This window comes from Corvus kubaryi, unplaced genomic scaffold (assembly GCF_017639235.1).
Source record: "Corvus kubaryi isolate FWS band 111438036 unplaced genomic scaffold, C.kubaryi_AGA036_p1.0 37308, whole genome shotgun sequence".
In the NCBI taxonomy this organism is placed as follows: domain Eukaryota; kingdom Metazoa; phylum Chordata; class Aves; order Passeriformes; family Corvidae; genus Corvus; species Corvus kubaryi.
Window position 1 is genome coordinate 21,139,204 of NW_024581096.1, and position 18,561 is coordinate 21,157,764.

General features: G+C 45.5%; 1 protein-coding gene across 2 annotated transcripts in view; it reads right to left on the bottom strand.

Moving 5' to 3' along the window:
* Positions 1 to 991: 991 nt before the first annotated feature.
* The window catches only part of LOXHD1 (lipoxygenase homology PLAT domains 1), a 122,448-nt gene continuing 104,878 nt past the window's right edge, over positions 992 to 18,561 (bottom strand). For both annotated transcript variants that reach the window (XM_042028789.1, XM_042028788.1), the window contains 4 exons: positions 8,273 to 8,443; positions 6,992 to 7,130; positions 5,350 to 5,511; positions 992 to 1,717 (listed from right to left, as the gene is read on the bottom strand). In XM_042028789.1, the coding sequence (XP_041884723.1) occupies positions 1,237 to 1,717; positions 5,350 to 5,511; positions 6,992 to 7,130; positions 8,273 to 8,443 (953 nt within the window). In that variant the 3' untranslated portion in view covers positions 992 to 1,236. The remainder of the gene's footprint in view (positions 1,718 to 5,349; positions 5,512 to 6,991; positions 7,131 to 8,272; positions 8,444 to 18,561) is intronic.

Here is an 18,561-nt window from a genome sequence, read left to right on the forward strand (position 1 = left end):
CAGCTGGGGTCCCAGCAAAGTATCATCCCCAACCCAGGAACTGGTGAGGTGGGTGGGCTTAGTGGGTTGAGCCCACTCTTGACCCATTTGATCCCTATTCATACAAAGTGCTTGTTTAAAACCAGCTTCTGGGAGAGGGAATGTTCTCTCCAGGGTGGGCCAGGAGGAAGGTCCCCGTGGCCCTAACATCCTCCTTTCTCCTCCAAAGTATGTGTCCTGCTGTTTTGCTCCCTAGAGAGAGAGACAGGGCTCTAGAAGCAATGATTTATGAACAGATTTTCTTGTTGGTACCTGTAGAGATGCGAGTGCCTGGGAAGAGCTCACTGACAGGAGCACTGGCCCTTGCTGCCTCCAGGAAATCCCTTCTCCACCACAGAAAAAGACAAAACAGCAATCCTTATTAAAGGGGGAAAAAAAAGTTAAAATGAATGGCAGCTGCTCTGAAATGGAGCTGGTATTCAGGCCATGTAGGGTAAGATTATCCTGAGTCAGCTTTGAATATAGTTAGCACAGCTTCCTTGCTGTGGAATTGATTATCTGGGAGGTCTTTTGCTCTGGCAGCCATAACCATAGGTCTCAGCTCTTGGCAGAGTTGTAGGAATTCAGCCAGGGAGCTGAGTCTGCCCTGGGGAGAAAAAAAGCCCATGGGGTGGAAAACACCATGCACTGCTTGAAACCTGGCTGGGTGGATGCAGATGCTCCCCAAACTCCCTATGAAAAGTCCTGATGTTTTCCATGTGATACTTTCTGGAGGTGTGCATGTGTGTGTATGGACGTGCAGAGCTTGAAGTTGCCAGAAGTGGGGAAAAAACTGGTATCTCTAAGCTCAATTTTCTTAAATAAAAGTGTCTCAATTCTCTTAACCTCTATGCTCATCTAAAAGTGGAGCCCGTCAGTGGTGTAGGTCAGTGGGTTTTCTCAGCCCTGGCAAGGCATAGCACTGAAAGCAGAAACATCTAAGCTGGTAAAGGACAGGTTATGCCTCTGCTGGTTGTAGCTCTTAATCATAAGTAAGCAATAAAAGTATTTATTTAATTCACAGCTTTATGTGCACTTTCAAAAAAAAAAGCAGCATTACTTTTACAAAATGTTAACCCAGGAAGAGTGTCTTGCTACTAAAAATCTCTCAATACAAAAGGCAGTGTTTTAAAAAGCAAAATGCAATATAAAACAGTACAATGAGGAAAAATATATGCATGCTGAAGGGACTGAAACCCTCCTGCAGCTGTGCCCTCCTCAGTGAGTAGGAAAAAGGTCCCTGCAGATTAACCCATCCCCCCGGTTCTCATCCAGCCACTTCCCACAGGGAAATATGGTGGTGACACCAGTGGCCGAGTTGGTGATCTCCACCCGCTCCACCAGCCAGCCTGGAGCCAGGCCGCTGTTGTCGTGCTCAATCCGGACCTTTTTCAGCTCCCCCATGTCCAGCGTTTCCAGGTAAAACCTGTTGGTTTTGCCTCGCTCAAAGAGGTTCCTGAACTTCTGCTTCAGCGCCCGCTTTCCTGAGTCCCCATTCAGGCCGTAGATGGTGATGAACACGGTGGCATCGGTGCCCGCGCCCTTCTCGAAGCCTGTGACCACGATGGTTTCGTATTTGACTGGCACCAAGCTCCGGGCTTTGCTGGCGAAGCTCTCGGTGACCTTGGCACACTCAAAGACTTTGTAGTCTTGCCTCTTGTATCGCAGAGGGATTTTCACATTGCACCTGAAAAAGTACCTGTCACGGGGAAATCGGCAGCAGGTTAATGGTGTGGGCAGCCACTTTGTGGGGCAAATGTTAGAGAATCGTAGAATTGTTTGTGTTGAAAAAGCCTTGTAAGGTCATTGAGTCAAACTGCTACCCCAGCACTGCCAAGGCCACCACTGACCCATGTCCCCAGGTGCCACATCCACACAGCTTTTAAACTCCTTCAGGGATGGGGACACCACCACTGCCCTGGGCAGCTGGGACAGGGATGGACAAACCTTTCCATGGAGGAATTTTCTCTGATGTCCAACCTGAGCCTCCCCTGGCCCAGCCTGAGGCCGTTCCCTCTCCTCCTGTCCCTGTTCCCTGCGAGCAGAGCCCGACCCCCCCGGCTGTCCCCTCCTGTCAGGGACTTGTGCAGAGCCACAAGGTCCCCCCTGAGCCTCCTTTGCTCCAGCCTGAGTCCCTTTCCCAGCTCCCTCAGCCACTCCTGGGGCTCCAGCCCCTTCCCAGCTCCGTTCCCTTCCCTGGACACGCTCCAGCCCCTCCATGTCTCTCTTGTCCTGAGGGGCCCAGAGCTGTCCCCAGCACTGGAGGTGCCTCAGCAGTGCCGGCACAGGGGACGGGCCCTGCCCTGGGGCTGTGGTCATGCTGTTGGTACAAACATGGAGCCAGCAAGTTATGGACTGTGCATTCTACTAAATTGCCCAATATTAATGCTGTTTCATCACTTTTCCCTATACATGCCAGCACTTGAATATCTCTCTAGAAAGAGAGCCACCATGGGACTTTGCAACTGGAAAATCTGACATCTTCCCACACAAGTACAGACACACTGCACACGGGAAGGATCAGTGTGGGGCTCTTGCCACCTCTGTAGTCTGCGCAATGACATGTCCAGTTACCAAGGCAGGACAAGCAGTCAGACCCACAGCTAAGGCAGGAAAAAAGGCATAAAAAAAGGAATGGGAAAGATGGAGGAGGTTTAAATCTCCCCTTTCCTTTCTAGATCACCCGTCTCATTCTTAGCAGGGAAAAAAAAGTCAGAACACAGAAGTGATAGGTACCAGATGCCGACTGCCCTTGTCTCTGCAGTGCTGTCTCTGGTGAGGTGCGGGGAACACCGAGCACATCCATCAATTACCTCGCACCTGGCACTCAGCCAGGGGCTGGAGAACTTTGCTTTTAATGATGCATTTCATTTCCAATGATGCAGATCAGTTCCAAATGAGCTTTTCCCCCTTACCCCGCCTTCACTGAACTGCAGCAGGTCCTCCTGAGTGGAATGTGGCTGGAGTGCAGCATGTGTGTAAAATAAACACCTGGAGGAAGGGTTACTGTGACTCCAGCTGTTTGGTGTTTCTTAAGCACTTCCTATACTCTTGGCATTTTCTGCAGCCAAAAATGAAGGACTCATTCCCTGGAAAGAAGCTTTGTAGATGAGAAATTCCAGGGGGAGCAAAATTTGAGGCTCGGGGACAGAAAAACTGCATGAGAGTGTGATGGAGAGGATGCCTGATGCCGCAGTTTGATTTCCTCAGCTGTGTAATATCTCGTGGTCTGGAGGTATAATGGTGCTTGCCAATTTTCACAAGGGTCAAAAAGAAAAGAGATGACCTTTGTAGCCCTGGAATGTGCAAGGAAAATCTTTAAATACTGTAGGAGCTTGGGGTGTGGGTTCGGACGGTCGGGGACGAGAGGACGGGCGAGGACAGACGGCGACGAGAGATCTCTATAGGCAGATCTTGGAACATGCGGTTTATTGCAAAGGGCGTGGGTACAGGGGCACTGCTCAGAGCTGCAGCTGGCAGCTCTGAGCAGGCCCAAGAGAGCAAGAGAGTAAGCGGGTAAGAGAGAGAGAGAGCGAGAGGAATGAGAGTGAAGAAGAAGTAATGAGAATAGAATGGAAAGGTGAAGTCCTGGTTACAATACAATAAATCATCTTCTGTACTGAATATTCTAATTGTCACTAACCAATCTAATACAAGATACAAATCCTATAGCATTTACATACAGCCTATAAGAGTTCTTATATTACCATAGAGTGTTACATCTTAACTTCTAAAAACTACTCTTTGGACCCCTTCTGCTGATCTAGTAGGGTCTGCTCTGACCCTTGGACCTGCCTGCAAGCAGAGGGTATTGTTCAGTCAAGAGGGGATTACCTTCAGTCGGCCATACCATTGTTTTCCAGTTGTTCAGTAACTAAGACTTGGTATTTCAAAGGTGGCTTTCATTTCGATGTCGCTTATAGTTTTCATATTCCCAAAATCTTTTGTCAGGCAATCATATTTATAAGGCTTTCCTGTTTCATCTTCCCCAGCAAAATACAATCTTTTTACATACTAAGATCTACTACCAAGAGGACAAATCCCAGTGTAATTCAAAACTATTGCTGCAACAACCTGGTAACTCTTTTAATTTGGTTTTTGGCTTGTCTGGGTCGGTTTTTTGAGTATTTGGGTTGGGTAATAGCTGAAGTGAGAACTTGTCACAGTGCAAGCTCTCCAGTTGTTCATGTGCACAGCACACACCACAGTGAAGTGCGGCATCTGCAGAGCTGGACCCCTGCTCCAGTGCAAGGACAGGCTGCAGACTTCACCTGTACCTCCTGGCTACCCTTTTTAATTTAAAGCAATCCTAAAAATATAGGACTTTATGAGAAAACCTTTGGCCCCTTCACAGCACACTGTCCCAGCAGTTTCAGCATGCTCCCAGTGAGTTCAGGGCACGGATCTGATTGCACAGCTGGACTTCGAGGGTTCCAGGCTTTTCCCCACCAGGAGAAAAGAACATGTTTTAGTATGCAATTGACTGAGTTTTCATTCAGCAAATATTATTAAGGCTCTTCAGCTGGCTGATTAATTTGCTAGGAGAGACTCTTAGCTTCTAAATAAAAAAAGCGCCTCTTCAAGGATTTCTTCTTAAACACCCAATTGTCTCAGCTGGAATGAACTCCTTGTAGTTAAATTCTTAAGCAGCAATGGAAATATCACGGAGAAGAGAAGAAGTCCACAATTAATGTCGTGGATTGTTTTGCTGAAGTGTAGTTTGTTCTGCAAATGGAAGATCTCCTGTCTGTTCCTGTTCAGTCCCTGTGGAATCTGCTCCCCTTCCAAAGATGGGGCCCAGGCCAAAGTGTGTAGGACCTGACACAGGGCTCCTCAGGTATGTTTGAGCTGCATGACTGTGACCTTTCCAGTCACTCCTGGCCTTTTGGACCAGACCAGAAGGATCTCTCATCCAAACTTCTCTGAATCAGAGGGTCAGGGTTTGTCTTACTCTCAACTTGTTACTAGGAACTCCTTCATGAGACTTACTTACCTAAAGACCAGTCTGTGCAGAGTACCCTACTAACTCCTTGAATTTCAGCCACTCTGATTATTTTCCATAAGGTGAGACATAAATTTGTCCTGTCTGTGAGATTGGCCCCAGCCAATTTGTTAGTCAATTCACCTGCAGATGCAAATACCCTCTTTAACAACTCAGAAATTGCACAGGTAAGTCACACATGGACATTTGGGACACACTAAACTGCATATCAGAAAGGAAGACTTTCTACTATTTCTTAAGCCTGAAATGTTTTAGGTGGATGTGTGCAGAGCTGCTCAGCTCCCCCATGCCCTCCCAGGGTAGCTCCTTGCAGATGAGCAGGCACTTACTTGTTGCAAAGCTCCATCTCTGTCACGGTAATCTCCTGGACATGCCAGAAGACATCAGCTTTTGCAGAGGACTTCTTCCCATCTTTTGGGCAGTGACCAACACAGATGGCTGCAATATCACCAACGTTCTTTGAAGAAAACTGGAATATGTCTGTTGCTCCCCTACAGGAAACAGGGAGCAGTTTCAGCATCCTGGAGGCTGCCAGTGACTTGCCTCATATGGACATTAAGTAATTTGCACATGGCAATGGAAGAGAGAAGATAAGCCTTCATTTACAGTCATTTGATTTAACCTACAATCATTCAACACAAAGTATAATTTCCATATTTAAATTTAGTATTTTCTCTGATTAGGGGTGACACTTTAAATTGTTGCCACTAGGACTTTCTAGGATAAACTTGAGCTGTTCCACATACAAAATCAATTTGCCTCATTACAGATAAAGCTAGAGAATGACTAATTTTCCCTCCAGCACTTATTCATTCATTCTTGACAGATACTGTATCTCTTACACATCTACCCACCATAGCTGTTTTAAATTTGCTAGTTCATCCACCCTTCCTGAAGCTTGGATTGGAAATAGTTCAGAGAAACAATTAAATCACAGAATCTCAGCATGGTTTGGGTTGGAAAGGACCCTAAAGATCATCTAGTTCCAAACCGCTGTCATGGGCAGGCATGATAGGTCTCTGTCAAAGTGTTGACTGGATCCCTGTTGTGTCCCCTGAGTATCTGTTAGGTTTATTTCCTTGGACTGGCCCTTGTTCCCTCCAAGGACAGACTGCGACTCATGAAGAGTGATGTTTAACTCCTCCATAGACACCATCAGCTCAAGGTCAGGAGGAAGCTCCTCCTGGTCTTTCATATTTCACATGATGTCTCAGACAGTCATATTACATTCCACATGAGCCATAATTTCACCTTTCTTTACCAGAAAAACCTTTCCTCCCTGCAAAGCAACACAACACCAGGAGTGCCTGTGACTTTGACAAGGTCCCTGTCTCCTAAGGGTGTGCTGTGTCGTTAAACAAAGCAGAAAATCCTGCTCACACCTGGAGCACTTTGGTCCCACGTGGGAGAAGGAATATGCCCCATGTTCCATGGATGTGCCTCCAGCAGGAAGCTGATTCCTGCCTTTCCTCACGCGACAGTGATCTTGCAGCCTTACCCCGCAGATGCGTCTGCAGAGTCAAATCTGAGCAGCTCTGACAACATCTAGCCTCCAACTATTATTACTTTCTCTCTGATTCCCACTGCCAGTGAGATGCTGGAAAAGGAACTAAAACCACCTCCAGCTTCCTTCTGCTCCTCCCAGCCAAAAACCACACAGCCTCCCTGCGGTCTTGTATGTGCTGATACAAAAGGATGCACACACACACACACACACATGCAACGTCCACATTTCCTCTCACCAAATGCATTTTTCTTGTTGTTCTAAAACCTACTCTGTGACTGCCCACCAGAAACTCACTTGTCATCTTCCTCTTAATTCAAGTGGGAAGCCATCGAGCTTTTTGGAAGGGGGATGAGAAGCAGCATAGCACAAACACTGCTCCCTAAACCATCCCGGAGAAGAGGTGGTGTTTGTGGAGGACACACAACTGGTGGGGAGTTCCTCTGGCCCACCATCCTGTTTACTACCTTTCAAATCTCCTTTTCTTGGAGGAGTTTTCCATAAGGAATTCCTTTGAACGGCCCATCTTTCCTTCTAGGATGATCCAGATGTTTTCCTTTGTATCTGCATCCTCTCTGTCGCTGGTTACTGTGACAATCTCATAGGCTTTAAAGCATAATTAACACACACGTTAAAAAGAAAAGGAAGAGCAGATGGCCTGCAAGATCTCTTCATTTGGCTGTCACTTTGCTTAAAATCCTTTTTCCTAATATTTACCACGGCACACAAGACAGCAAGCATTTGCGAAGTAAGGGTGGAAACACTGAAATCTGTGGGACTTTTGACTTCTAAGTGCTTCGGGATAGAATACATGAAAAATATGAGTCCTGCTCAATCAGGTAGCAAGAATAGATGGAGTTATTCTTAGAATCATAGAATATTCTGAGTTGGAGTGACCCACAAGGATGATTGAAGTCCATCTTGAACAAGCTGTGTCCAGCTCCATGCTGTGCTAAGCACTTCATCTGAAAAACAGCCCAAATCCTCCTATTTTCTTCTATTTTTTTTTGTGTGCCACTGTTCCTAGCAGAGTGAGGATGTCCATGTATCCAATACGATGTGCTCAGATGCTGTGGTGGCCTGTAAGTACCCAAAATGGCCCTCACAAGGCTGATTTTTTTCAGGGGCAGAGCAAATTCACTGTGAAGCAATGTGATTATTGTCTCTCCAGGATTCTCCTGAAGAAGAGCTCTGGTGCAGTATTCTTGAGATGGACTCTGCCTATCATCAGCGTGGTTAAGTAACTCTTGTTGGCTGAATCACCCACCACATCAGATACCAGTGTAACTACCTTGAGCCCAGTGGGATTACCCAGAGCAGATCCAGGACCATGGGCTGTTAAGCTCAGCTGTCATGTTCAGCTGGGACACTTAAGCTGGTAGCCCTGAACGAGTGAAAGAGGGTGCTGGAGCAATGTTACTTATCAAGCTTTAAGGACGGAACTTATTTTCCACCTCAAAGACTCAAGCACATTACTTCTAATGAGATAATATCCATGTGTTCTCATGGCTTATTGATGGACTGAATCACTGCAGATGGGCCCCTCTTAGGTTTCAACCTAGAATGAGATCTTTTTCTTCCTTACAAATCCTGTTTTGTTTCTTTCTTATCATAGAACTGCACTATTGAACTAAAGTGCATATGAAATAACCCTTAAAGCCTGCATGGAAACCTTTAGCTTGCAGGAGATGTGGTCCTATGGCCTCTGAGGTCACTCAGGAAATGACACAAAACCACTCAAAACTCACCAGTCCGTTCCTTCAGTTCCAGGATGTCATTATTGGCACAAGCCAGTTCCCTGATGAGCTGCCCATCATCTTCACCTTTAGCCAGCCAGCGATCACACTGGAAGCGAAATGTCTTGTCCAAGGCAGAGTCCATCACATCAATATATTCCAAGTGCCAGCCTGGTGCAATTCCTAGTAAAGTAACAAAAATAAAAAAGGTTTGGTTGTTTGCATGTAGCTTGAGTAAGGAGGTGAGGTACCTTTCCTTGGTAGTTCCATGCTAGTTGCTAGAAATTGTAGAATAAAGGAATGGTTCGGGCTGGAAGGCACCTTTAAAGTCCAATGCTCCAGATATAAGCAGGGACACCTTCCACTATTCCAGGTTGGTCCAAGCCCTGTCCAACCTGGCCTTGGACACTTCCAGGGTTGGGACAACCACAAGTTCCCTGGGTAACCTGTGCCAGACCCTCACTGCCCTCACTGTAAAAAATTTCTTCCTTTATATATATAATCTAAATTGACCCTCTTCTATTTTTAAACCACCCCCGTTGCCCTGCTAAAATGTTTGTCCCCATCTTATAAGCACTGGTAGGGGCTCTAAGGTCTCCTCTTTGGATTTGAAGTCAGAATGTAAAGTATAACTTGCTCCTTTGGCCCTGCCAGCCAGCACATACAAGGCAACCACCTATCCTTGCCAAGCAACCAGGGCAAATTCATGAGTGCTGGGACTGGATGTGAAAACAGGACAGAGTAAAGTGATGGATGTTCCAGCAGGGGGGCCTTCTGAGGAGCCACAGCACCTTTTTAGTTTGCTACTTCATTTGTTTGGTTTGTTTTTTTCCCCATTGGAAAAGCAACTTGAGAACAAAGAAAACAGCATTTGAGAACATTTTCCTGATTTCTTTGTTAAAATCACAGGAGCACTTGTTGACCTCGGTGGGGACGGGAGGTTCTGACAGTTTTACTTACAAGTCCTGCTATTAGTCAGACAAAAAAAGGTTATGCTCATGATGAGACATCTCTGCTCATTTATTATGTACATCCTGGAGAGATTAAACAGCTTTTGCTCTTCCAGGAATTCACTGCCGTGTGCCTTCGTTTGCAAAAATTAATCCTCATTATCCTTGACTGGAAAACGATGGCACATTTTTGAGTTACATCAACAAGTTGCCCTTCTCCTGTGGACTGTGAGCCTCCACAATATGTGCTGGCCATTCTTTACCATCCTCACAGCCATTGCTGTTTTGTACTTTGGCTTCCTGAACCTTCTCCAACTTAGGAAATTTAATTGTGCACGATGAAGCACAGACCTCAACCAACAACACCGTTTACCCCTTAAATTTCAGGGGCAAAAAACTGCAAAATCATTGTGAACATCTCTAGAACATCTTGCTTAGAGCAGACTCAGCTGAAGCAGTTGAGTGGGCTGTGTGTGGCCAGGTTTTTAATATCTCCAAGGATGGAGATTCCACAACCTCTCTGGGTGGCCTGTGCCAGAGTTTGATTACCCATGCAGAGAAAAAAAGCTTTTTTTCTTATTTGACATGGAATTTCCTGTATTTCAGTTTGAGCCCATTTGTTCTTGTCCTGTCCCTGGACACTGGTGAGAAGAACTTGGTGCCATCTGTTTTAATTTTACAGGTTGCCCAGAGAAGCTGTGGCTGCCCCTGGATCCCTGGAAGTATCCAAGGCCAGGTTGGACAGGGCTTGGAGCAACCTGGGATAGTGGAAGGTGTCCCTGCCCATGGCAGGAGTGGGACACGATTGTCTTTAAGATCTCTTTCAACCTGAAGATTCTGTGATTCTATGATTCTGTGAAGTTCTCCAGGGCTCCCACTGTGATTTAACTGGAGCAGCTTGCTCTTTGGGGCTGTTCTGGAAATTTATTCTACACATGTTGGCAGTGTCAGCTGTTAATCTTTTGGTAGGATCCTTTCCATTTAAGTTCAATGAACCTCTTTGCAGCATATTCAGGAGACTGTTCTGCTTCCATCAAAACTTCAGTGACAATAGTACAGCATGAAAGAAAGAAAACACGCCTTCCTTCTGCAGTGAGAGACAGCAGTGACTGCAGGCCAGGGTGGAATAAATTGTTGATCTCAGCCCTGCTGCCAGTAGTGAACAGGATGATGGGGTCAGGATCACTGCTAAGCAGTACCAGAAAAGAGACTGAGGTGCACATACCCTCCTCCCTCTTCTCCAGCCTGGTGCCAGCAGCCACACCACCAAGAAGTTGCAGCAAAAATCCTGCTCTTTTATCAGAGGCAGAGATGGGACAGACCTGACTTTCCTGCAGATGTTGGAGTTGAGGACAAAGCCAGCTCCTCCCCACAAAGATGCTTTTATCAGCTCTGGGCTATTTAAAGAGCAAATGCTGAGCTCTGTCAGGAATCAACACTGAAAAGAAAATGCCAACAGGGTGTTCTTTACAGCACAGGAGTACATAAATGAAGGATCTGGATGGACAGTCTTAGAAAAATGGTACAACTGCCCCTAAATATCTTCCCATCTTCTTCAAAAAAAACCCCAAACATTTCTCTTCCCTCTCACTAGAATTTGCCTTTTTTCTCATTTTCATTCCTAGTTGTTAGTGACTTAAATTAGATTAGGAGACCTGTACAAGGATCCCTAAATGCTTTTCATTTCTAGGAGAAATAGCTCAGCCCAGGTGAAAGCTGTACTGGATATGTCCATAGCAGCATACCTCCCCACCCTGTCCATGTCCCATGGTGCCAGGAGGGGTGTCACATCAAAGGTCTCATTGCCACAGCACTAAAAACCATTTAGAAGCTGATGTGGAAATGGAAAGGTTGGTTTGTGTTTGAAAAATACATCCGGCTCTACCAGAAAAGGTATTGTTTTTCTCTTGTGTCAGACTGGGAAAATATATATAAAATTCCTTTTTGCGTTAGTCCAGAAAAAAAAAAATGGAAAGGCCAGTGATGCACAGAGTCTAAATGTGAGACTTTCCCTCTGCTGGGCTGGCTCTGTGTGCTGGGGATCACGTCAGCAGAAGGAGAACAAATCATGTCTGCAGAACTACTTTTCAGGTCATGAAATCCTGGTTTCAGGCTATTATCCCGTTTACCCCTTGTGTTCCTCTGTGACTTTTGCAATGGGCTCAGAGACTCGACAGCACCTAAGCAATGATAGGAAAGGAAACTCCAACCCCAGAGTCACCAAATCCTCAACCCAAGCTGGTTTATAGAGCAGCATAGGAAGGAGGAAGAGGAGCCAGAAAGGTGATGTGAATGCAGCAGGGTGAAAGGATTTCCCAAGTCCTGACCACTGCTCACACAGCCTGGCTGCAAGGACAAACTGAAGGATCTCTGCAGAAACGGCTCATCAGCCTTTCCCCTTGACACTGTCCCTGATCCTGATCCACTGTGAGAGCCGGAGCTGCTCCATCACTCAGCTTTGGGTGCTTGCAGAAAAACCAAAGCAGAGCCGTTAGTATCCCGTTGGCACCCCAAACAACAGTACCAGGAAAAAAAGGGCTCAGGAAAACATCAGCTGCACAAATTTCTGCCGTGAACCCAGTACAAACCAGGACCACTACATTTACCTCCATTAGTGCTTCAGGGAAGAAGGGAAGAAACAGCACATATCTGAGTAGTTCCTGCCCAATTATGCCAGCCTTGGTCTTTAAAATAATTTGGTGAGAACTGTGTCTTTGTGAAAGGTTCCCTACCACCAAAACAAGTGTTCAACATTTGTAACAAAAGGTATTTCACCCCAGGCCTCATTTTGCTGCCATTGAAATCCCCAGCAACAAACCTGCCTTAATAAAACCCATGGCAGTGCCACATAGGCTCCTTAATGGTCTGCAGCTGGAAGTGACATTTTCAATAGCATGCAAAACATTTCAAATGTAATTAGAGGAAGAGAAGAGCTTTGGGGAAAAAAGAATCACTTTGCTTGCTTGACTCTGTATAATTTAGTGTGATGTAGGGAAATGTATTCTCTTCTCCAAATATCTTTATCCAAAAGAGCAGTTATTTGTCCCATTTATCCTCTTATTCAAAAGGATGCAAGGTGGCTGCTGGGTGATACTGGGCAAGGACCCCCTGTGTACACCTGAAGGGCCCTCACAGGACCATCTTTCGTTTTCCCCAGGTGATGCTGGAGGTCTGTGCTTTCCTGACATTAGACAGGTTGGATTGTAAGCTCCTTGTCACCTGTTTGTGCAGTGATTAGCACAATCGAGTCTGACTGTAGAAGCGGTAGATGAAACACAGATAATGACATTACTGCTTCATTTAACTAAAACCCCAGCCTGCAGCGCCAGAAGCTTCCTTTGCCTCCCTCAGCAGCAGCCACAACTTGCCTGTACTCACCCCTAAAATATTAAGCCATTTTGACACCCGCAGTAACACGGGAAGATGGACGAAAAAAAAGACTGAAACAAGTGTGGTGGATCCACTGCTCACCCAACACCTGGTCCCTGACCTTGCTATAGTGAATATTAACTATTCCTTGCAAAGAAAGAGCTGGTGGGATCAAATCTGCTGGCAGAACCATATCGTGCCTGGATATACACATGTCCATGGAAGTCTCCACTTTTTGCAGCCGTATTCATGGACTATCCTCTTTATCCCTTATCCTTCTGTAGCATATCTTTTCTGGTTTGGTTTTGCAAGCAGCTGATGCCCGATTGAGCATAATAGTAGTCATTACTGGTGCTTATGTTTCCACAGGAGTAAAAAATCCCTCCTGCTTCGGGCGTTGACTGCTCAGGGGCCAGTGAAGAATTGCTGCTGCCAAGCCATTCACAACCATCAACCCGCACTGCTCAGCCCCTTAACTGCATTTTTATTTATTATTTTTTTTTAATTTTAATGTTCTCTGAAACATGAAGTAATGACCATTGCACAGACAGTTCATCAGCCTTGCATCCTCTGGCATTGTTTGTCCCCTGCCTGGTTAGGTGAGCAGCCATCCCTAAACCTCACCTCATGAAGCATCACCCAGAAAGTGGTGGGAGTTTTGATAGCGGCATCAAATCGCTAGAAATGGAGCCTTAATTGTGAGGTGTTAAAATCATAGCATCTAGATGTGCATCAGTACATCTCAAAGCACTCAAAGAAGGTGAATAATTTTTATCCCTAATTTACATAATTGAAAATGAGGCACAGGGATGTGATTTACGCAAGGTCATTCAGCCTTGAAGCCAGTGGCAGAATAAAAATAGATCCATTTTGTATATCTCTCCTTTAGGATCATGTTAGTTCACACCACAACATTTCTCATCAGGGCAGACAGGCAATGCAAAACCCCTCACAACATTTGAGAAAGCAGAAGATGAACACTTGGGACAGTTTTAGAGAAGAGGTGCCCTGCACCCCCCTTTCCTCTATTGTCTCTGCAACTTGTTCAGTCCAAGATTTGACTCAGGTCAAAACCGCCCATAAATTACCCTCAGACACACCCCAGTCCTCCAGCCCTCGCATCTTACAGATAAACTACTCCTGTGCAAAAGCACTTAGCAGCTCAGACTGGAGATGGAACAATTTCTCAGATTATATTCTTGTGATTGAAGAAAATTTTGTATTTTATTGAAGAATACTTGAAGCAAAAGCTTTTAACAAGGATGCAGGATAATTTGTCCCTAAGAGGAGCAAAGGAGGCCTGTAGAAAAGCGAAGCTTTTACAGAAGTGATAATTCTAAGGCTACCTCTGGCCTTTTGGGCTCCTTCTGAACTGTTCTGCAATTCCCAAGATTGGAAAGGAATGAATGCACAAGGTCAACACTGAAGCTGTCTTCTTCTCTCTGGTTCTGCTGTTTTAATTCCTTACATCTTTTTTTCTGCTTCCTGTCAGCTCTGGACTGTGATATCTTGGCAAATCTGTTGGTTAAGCTGTAACACCTGTAGCACATCTTTCACAGAATCATGGAATGGTTTGGGATAGGTGGGAGATTGAAACTCATCCCGTTCCACCCCCTGTCCTGGGCAGGAACACCTCCCACTATCCCAGCCTCCTCCAAGCCCAATCCAACCTGGCCTTGAGCACTTCCAGGGATGGGGCAGCCACAGCTTCTCTGGGCAACCTGTGCCAGGGCCTCACCACCCTCTCAGGGGTGCAGTCCTTATCTTTGTGATAACACTGTTTGGCACAAAGGAAAAACCTGGCATTGAAGAGAGAGGAAGGTGCAAGGATTGTGAAGGGGGCTTTGTGGGTCAGTGCTGGGGTCTCCCAAGGTGCTGAGGGCAGATTTGGGCAATTTGAAGCACTAATCAGCCATGGCATATTTGCTGGCATGCTGCAGGCCTGCAGATTGCACCCTGACATGTGCCCACTCCGAGCTGCAGACTTCAATGCACCCAGAAAGATGTGCAGGAGCTGTCACTGTCTTCCTCTGTAGTGAGCCACCAGCAGAACAGGGAGCATGATGGACTCTCCTCTCCTTGGGCAGTTTTACACATCTATTTCTCTTCCTCTCACTTTGTATTTAAAGCGGAAACTCTTCAACAAATCTGCCCCGAGGATCAGCAGACTTTATGAGGTAACAGTCAAGAGCTGAGAGGGGGGCTTAGAAAAGCCGTTCTCAGGCCTGATAGCTGAGTAAATCCTTACAAAGGCCTAAAAAATACAGTTCTTTAGGGTTTTTTCTAAATAATTTATGGTCTACAAGTGCCCCAAAGGCTTGGAATCATGTCCATGAATTGCAGAAAGAGACCTTTGGAATAGCTGTGTGCTGTGAGTTCAAGGCCTGGCCAATTTAGCATCTGAGCCAAGATACTGCTCTCTGAAAAGGTAGTTCCTTCAGAGAAAGAAAAGGAAAACCAAGGGTACATAAATGGTTCTGACTTGAGTCCATATCAAGAAAGGAAATAAGAGACTTTCTTTTTTGGAAGAGCCACCCAAAAGGAGTCACTGGGGCAGATAGGCTATTTAAAACTCTGCTAGACAATGTCAGAGCAGTTGGCGAATTGAGAGAAAGGCCCTGTTAAGACAAAGAAGAAGTTTGGCTCCATAACCTTGGTATTTGCTTTTGTCTTTGCTCCTACAACAGAGAAAAGTCTAGTTTATCTGTAATTAGACTCTTCCTGGCTCCCCTTGGTTGATGGCAACTGAGATAATCAAGAATCTGAAATTAATTACTTTAGACAGACTGCTTATCACCTGGATCCAAATCTACTCAGGCAGATGAGGGAGCTAAGTCCAGATTTCCCATACCTCCTTGTTTCATGGAGAAAAAGGCAACAATAATCCATTAAAAAAAAAAAAAGGGGGGAAAAAAAAGCTTTTTGTAGGTAAATAATTCTGTTACTGAGATACTGAGAAACTTTCAGTCATTCTTCCAGAATGGTGATTTAGTCCTTACAGCAGACAAAAAAAAAAAAAACCAAAAAAATTGAGGCCTATATTTAGAAAGCCAGCATTTCTGCAGACCTACAGATACTGATCTTGCATAAATGTAGAAGTAAATGAACTGAGATATGAGAAAATACATAGTGTCTATCTGAGATCAGGAGATGGGGAGTCTGGAAGTGATTAAATTTGCTCAGGGAGTCTAAATATATTAGGTCGAACATCAGTATCTCAAAGTAAACAGGGGCAAGATAAAAAGACGTGGAGCAAAATTAAAACTAAATTTCATTCACGTCACTTTGCTGTTACCAGAATCTCATTGGTGAACTCTAAACATCTAAAAAAATCAGGAACAATTCCTTGAAATTGCAGTTGTGAAGTCTTTAAACTGCCTGTTTTCAAATGAGCAACAACTTCCTCCCTAATCATTTTTATTGAAGTTAGAGAAATTAGATGGGGGCTTCATTCCTCCTTTATGTCTCATACAGAGATGCCACTCAGCAGTTTTTGTGGGGAAAACGGCATTTAAAAGCTTTAACGTGGGACCATAAAACTGGCGTGCTTTTCCAGAGGATGAAAACACGGTGTTTGCAATTTAAAGACCTTCTGACAGTCTTTGCCATGGCAATTACTGTCTCTTCAACTCTGAACACACTTCTGCAGTCAGATTTCAGTGAAAGGATAGCCAAAAGTGGGATGAGAACTGGGACCAAAGCCACTGCAGCAAGGCTTCACCAAGGGAGAGGGATGCTGAGCTGTGGTGCATGGCATGGTGAACACAATGGGCGAGGAATTTAAATGTATTTTATCCTGAAATACAAGCAGATGGTTGACATCTTGATATGACAAGGAAAAAGAAGCCTTTTGATGGTTCGTATTTCCCCTAACTAGCTCTGATGGGGCACTTGATGTGGTATTGACATTGGTCCCAAATATCAGAACAACAGCACAAGGACCTGGAGCTGCTGCAGCCAGTCCAGAGGAGGCCACCGAGATGCTCCAGGGCTGGAGCTCCTCTGCTCTGCAGCCAGCCTGGGACAGCTGGGGGTGTTCAGCTGCACAAGAGAAGGCTCCAGGGAGAGCTCAGAGGCCCTGGCAGGGCCTAAAGGGGCTCCAGGAGAGCTGCAGAGGGACTGGGGACAAGGCATGGAGGGACAGGACACAGGGAATGGCTTCCCAGTGCCAGAGGGCAGGGATGGATGGGATATTGGGAAGGAATTGCTGTCTGTGAGGGTGGGCAGGCCCTGGCACAGGGTGCCCAGAGCAGCTGTGGCTGCCCCTGGATCCCTGGCAGTGTCCAAGGCCAGGCTGGACAGGGCTTGGAGCAACGTGGGATAGTGGAAGGTGTCCCTGCCTATGGCAAGGGGTGGAATGAGAGAATCGTTAAGGTCTCTTCCAACCCAAACCATTCTGTGATTCTGTGATTGAGACTGATAATTTAGAACATAAAGAAAAGAGCAAGTATCCAGGATTTGAGGAGCAATGGTGTAGGCCAGTGTGAGGTCAAGCCTTCCAGAGGCCATTGGCAGAGAACCGTGTAGTCCAAAAGAGCCAGAAAAGAGGTAAAGAAAGAATGATCAACATCTGAAGCCTCAGACTAGTGGTAAATACAAACACATTTTTACTTAATACCCAAAGTCCCTCATGCATCTGACAAAAAACCCTACTTGACCCCTGATCCTACTACTCATTTAAAAGAAATAGAGCCAGGAATTTCTAGGCAGTGCCACAGCCAATTTATATAAATTATATATAGGGAGCAGGCATCTATTCAAAGGATAGCTATATCCTGGGATCTCAGCAGTAATAAATACTCTACCCACCCAACAAACTGTCATGCTGAATTGTGTGAAGTTTTAGATAGGAGATGCCTTTCACATGACTAATGCAAGAACAATGTAGACAACGTATGTTATGATTTAAACAACAGTTTTCCTTCTTTCTGTGGGGAAAAGCAAGTACATTTTTGCTGAATAAAACCTGAGCATGGTGTTTATCCAAGGCTTAAATTAACCCTGCTGTCAGCCAGGTCTGGTAAGAACTAGTATTTATAAGTGGAAACCCGTGTTATGAGGAAATAAGGAAAGAGAATATGAGGTTGCCATGTATATTTTTATACATATTTCAGGTTCTAGACACCCAGCCTAGTATTTTAGCTGACTTGTGGTGGCTATCTGGGTACATGTTCTTAGCCCAGAGCAAATTTAAACTAATTGAGCCTACTTACTGCTTAGCCTAAGGCTGAACTCTGTTACCTCCCTTTGCCACCAACCAGCTGCACACAGCCAGCAATTACCAACCTGTGTCAGCATCATCAGTGGCGCTGAGAGGGTGAGCCATGATCACTTGTGAAAGAAGGAAAAGGCAACAAAATCCCCCTGGATTAACAGGATTTGCTCGTCACACAGCAGGCAACGAACCCGTGGGACTCACTGCCATGGGATGTGTGGGTGCAAATGTCTCCTGGAGGGCCTGGGCAAGAACTTGAATGAGAAAATTCACTGGAAATTACTTAATGGACAAAAATGATATCCAGTTCAGGAAATTCCCTTGTAGTAAAATGCAGAGGGTTGTGAAAGGATTACACATGCTCGCTCAGTCTGTCCTCCTCCTCAGGCATCCAGTGATGCTGCTGTTAGAAAGAGCTGCTGGGCTCCACAGACCCTCGATCTGATCCAGTTCTTACCTTCCTGCATCCCAGTCTGTCCATGTGCCTGAGCCCTAAGGACCAGCTTTGCTCTGGTGGGTGTACTTCATCCTATTAGCACGGCCAGTCGCCAGGGAGACATGATGCCTCTTGAGGAAAAAGTTCTTTTAGCACACATTTTAGCTGGTGATAGATTTGAAAGCAAATCTGCAAGTCCATGTTGATTTCTTGCTGCTATCAGAAGGATATCTCATCCACTCTTGGAACTGCAGCAAACCCTTTTTACTGAGCTAAAACTCTCATTCAATAGCCCTTTCCATATCTACATCTAAACTGCAGATCCAAGGAA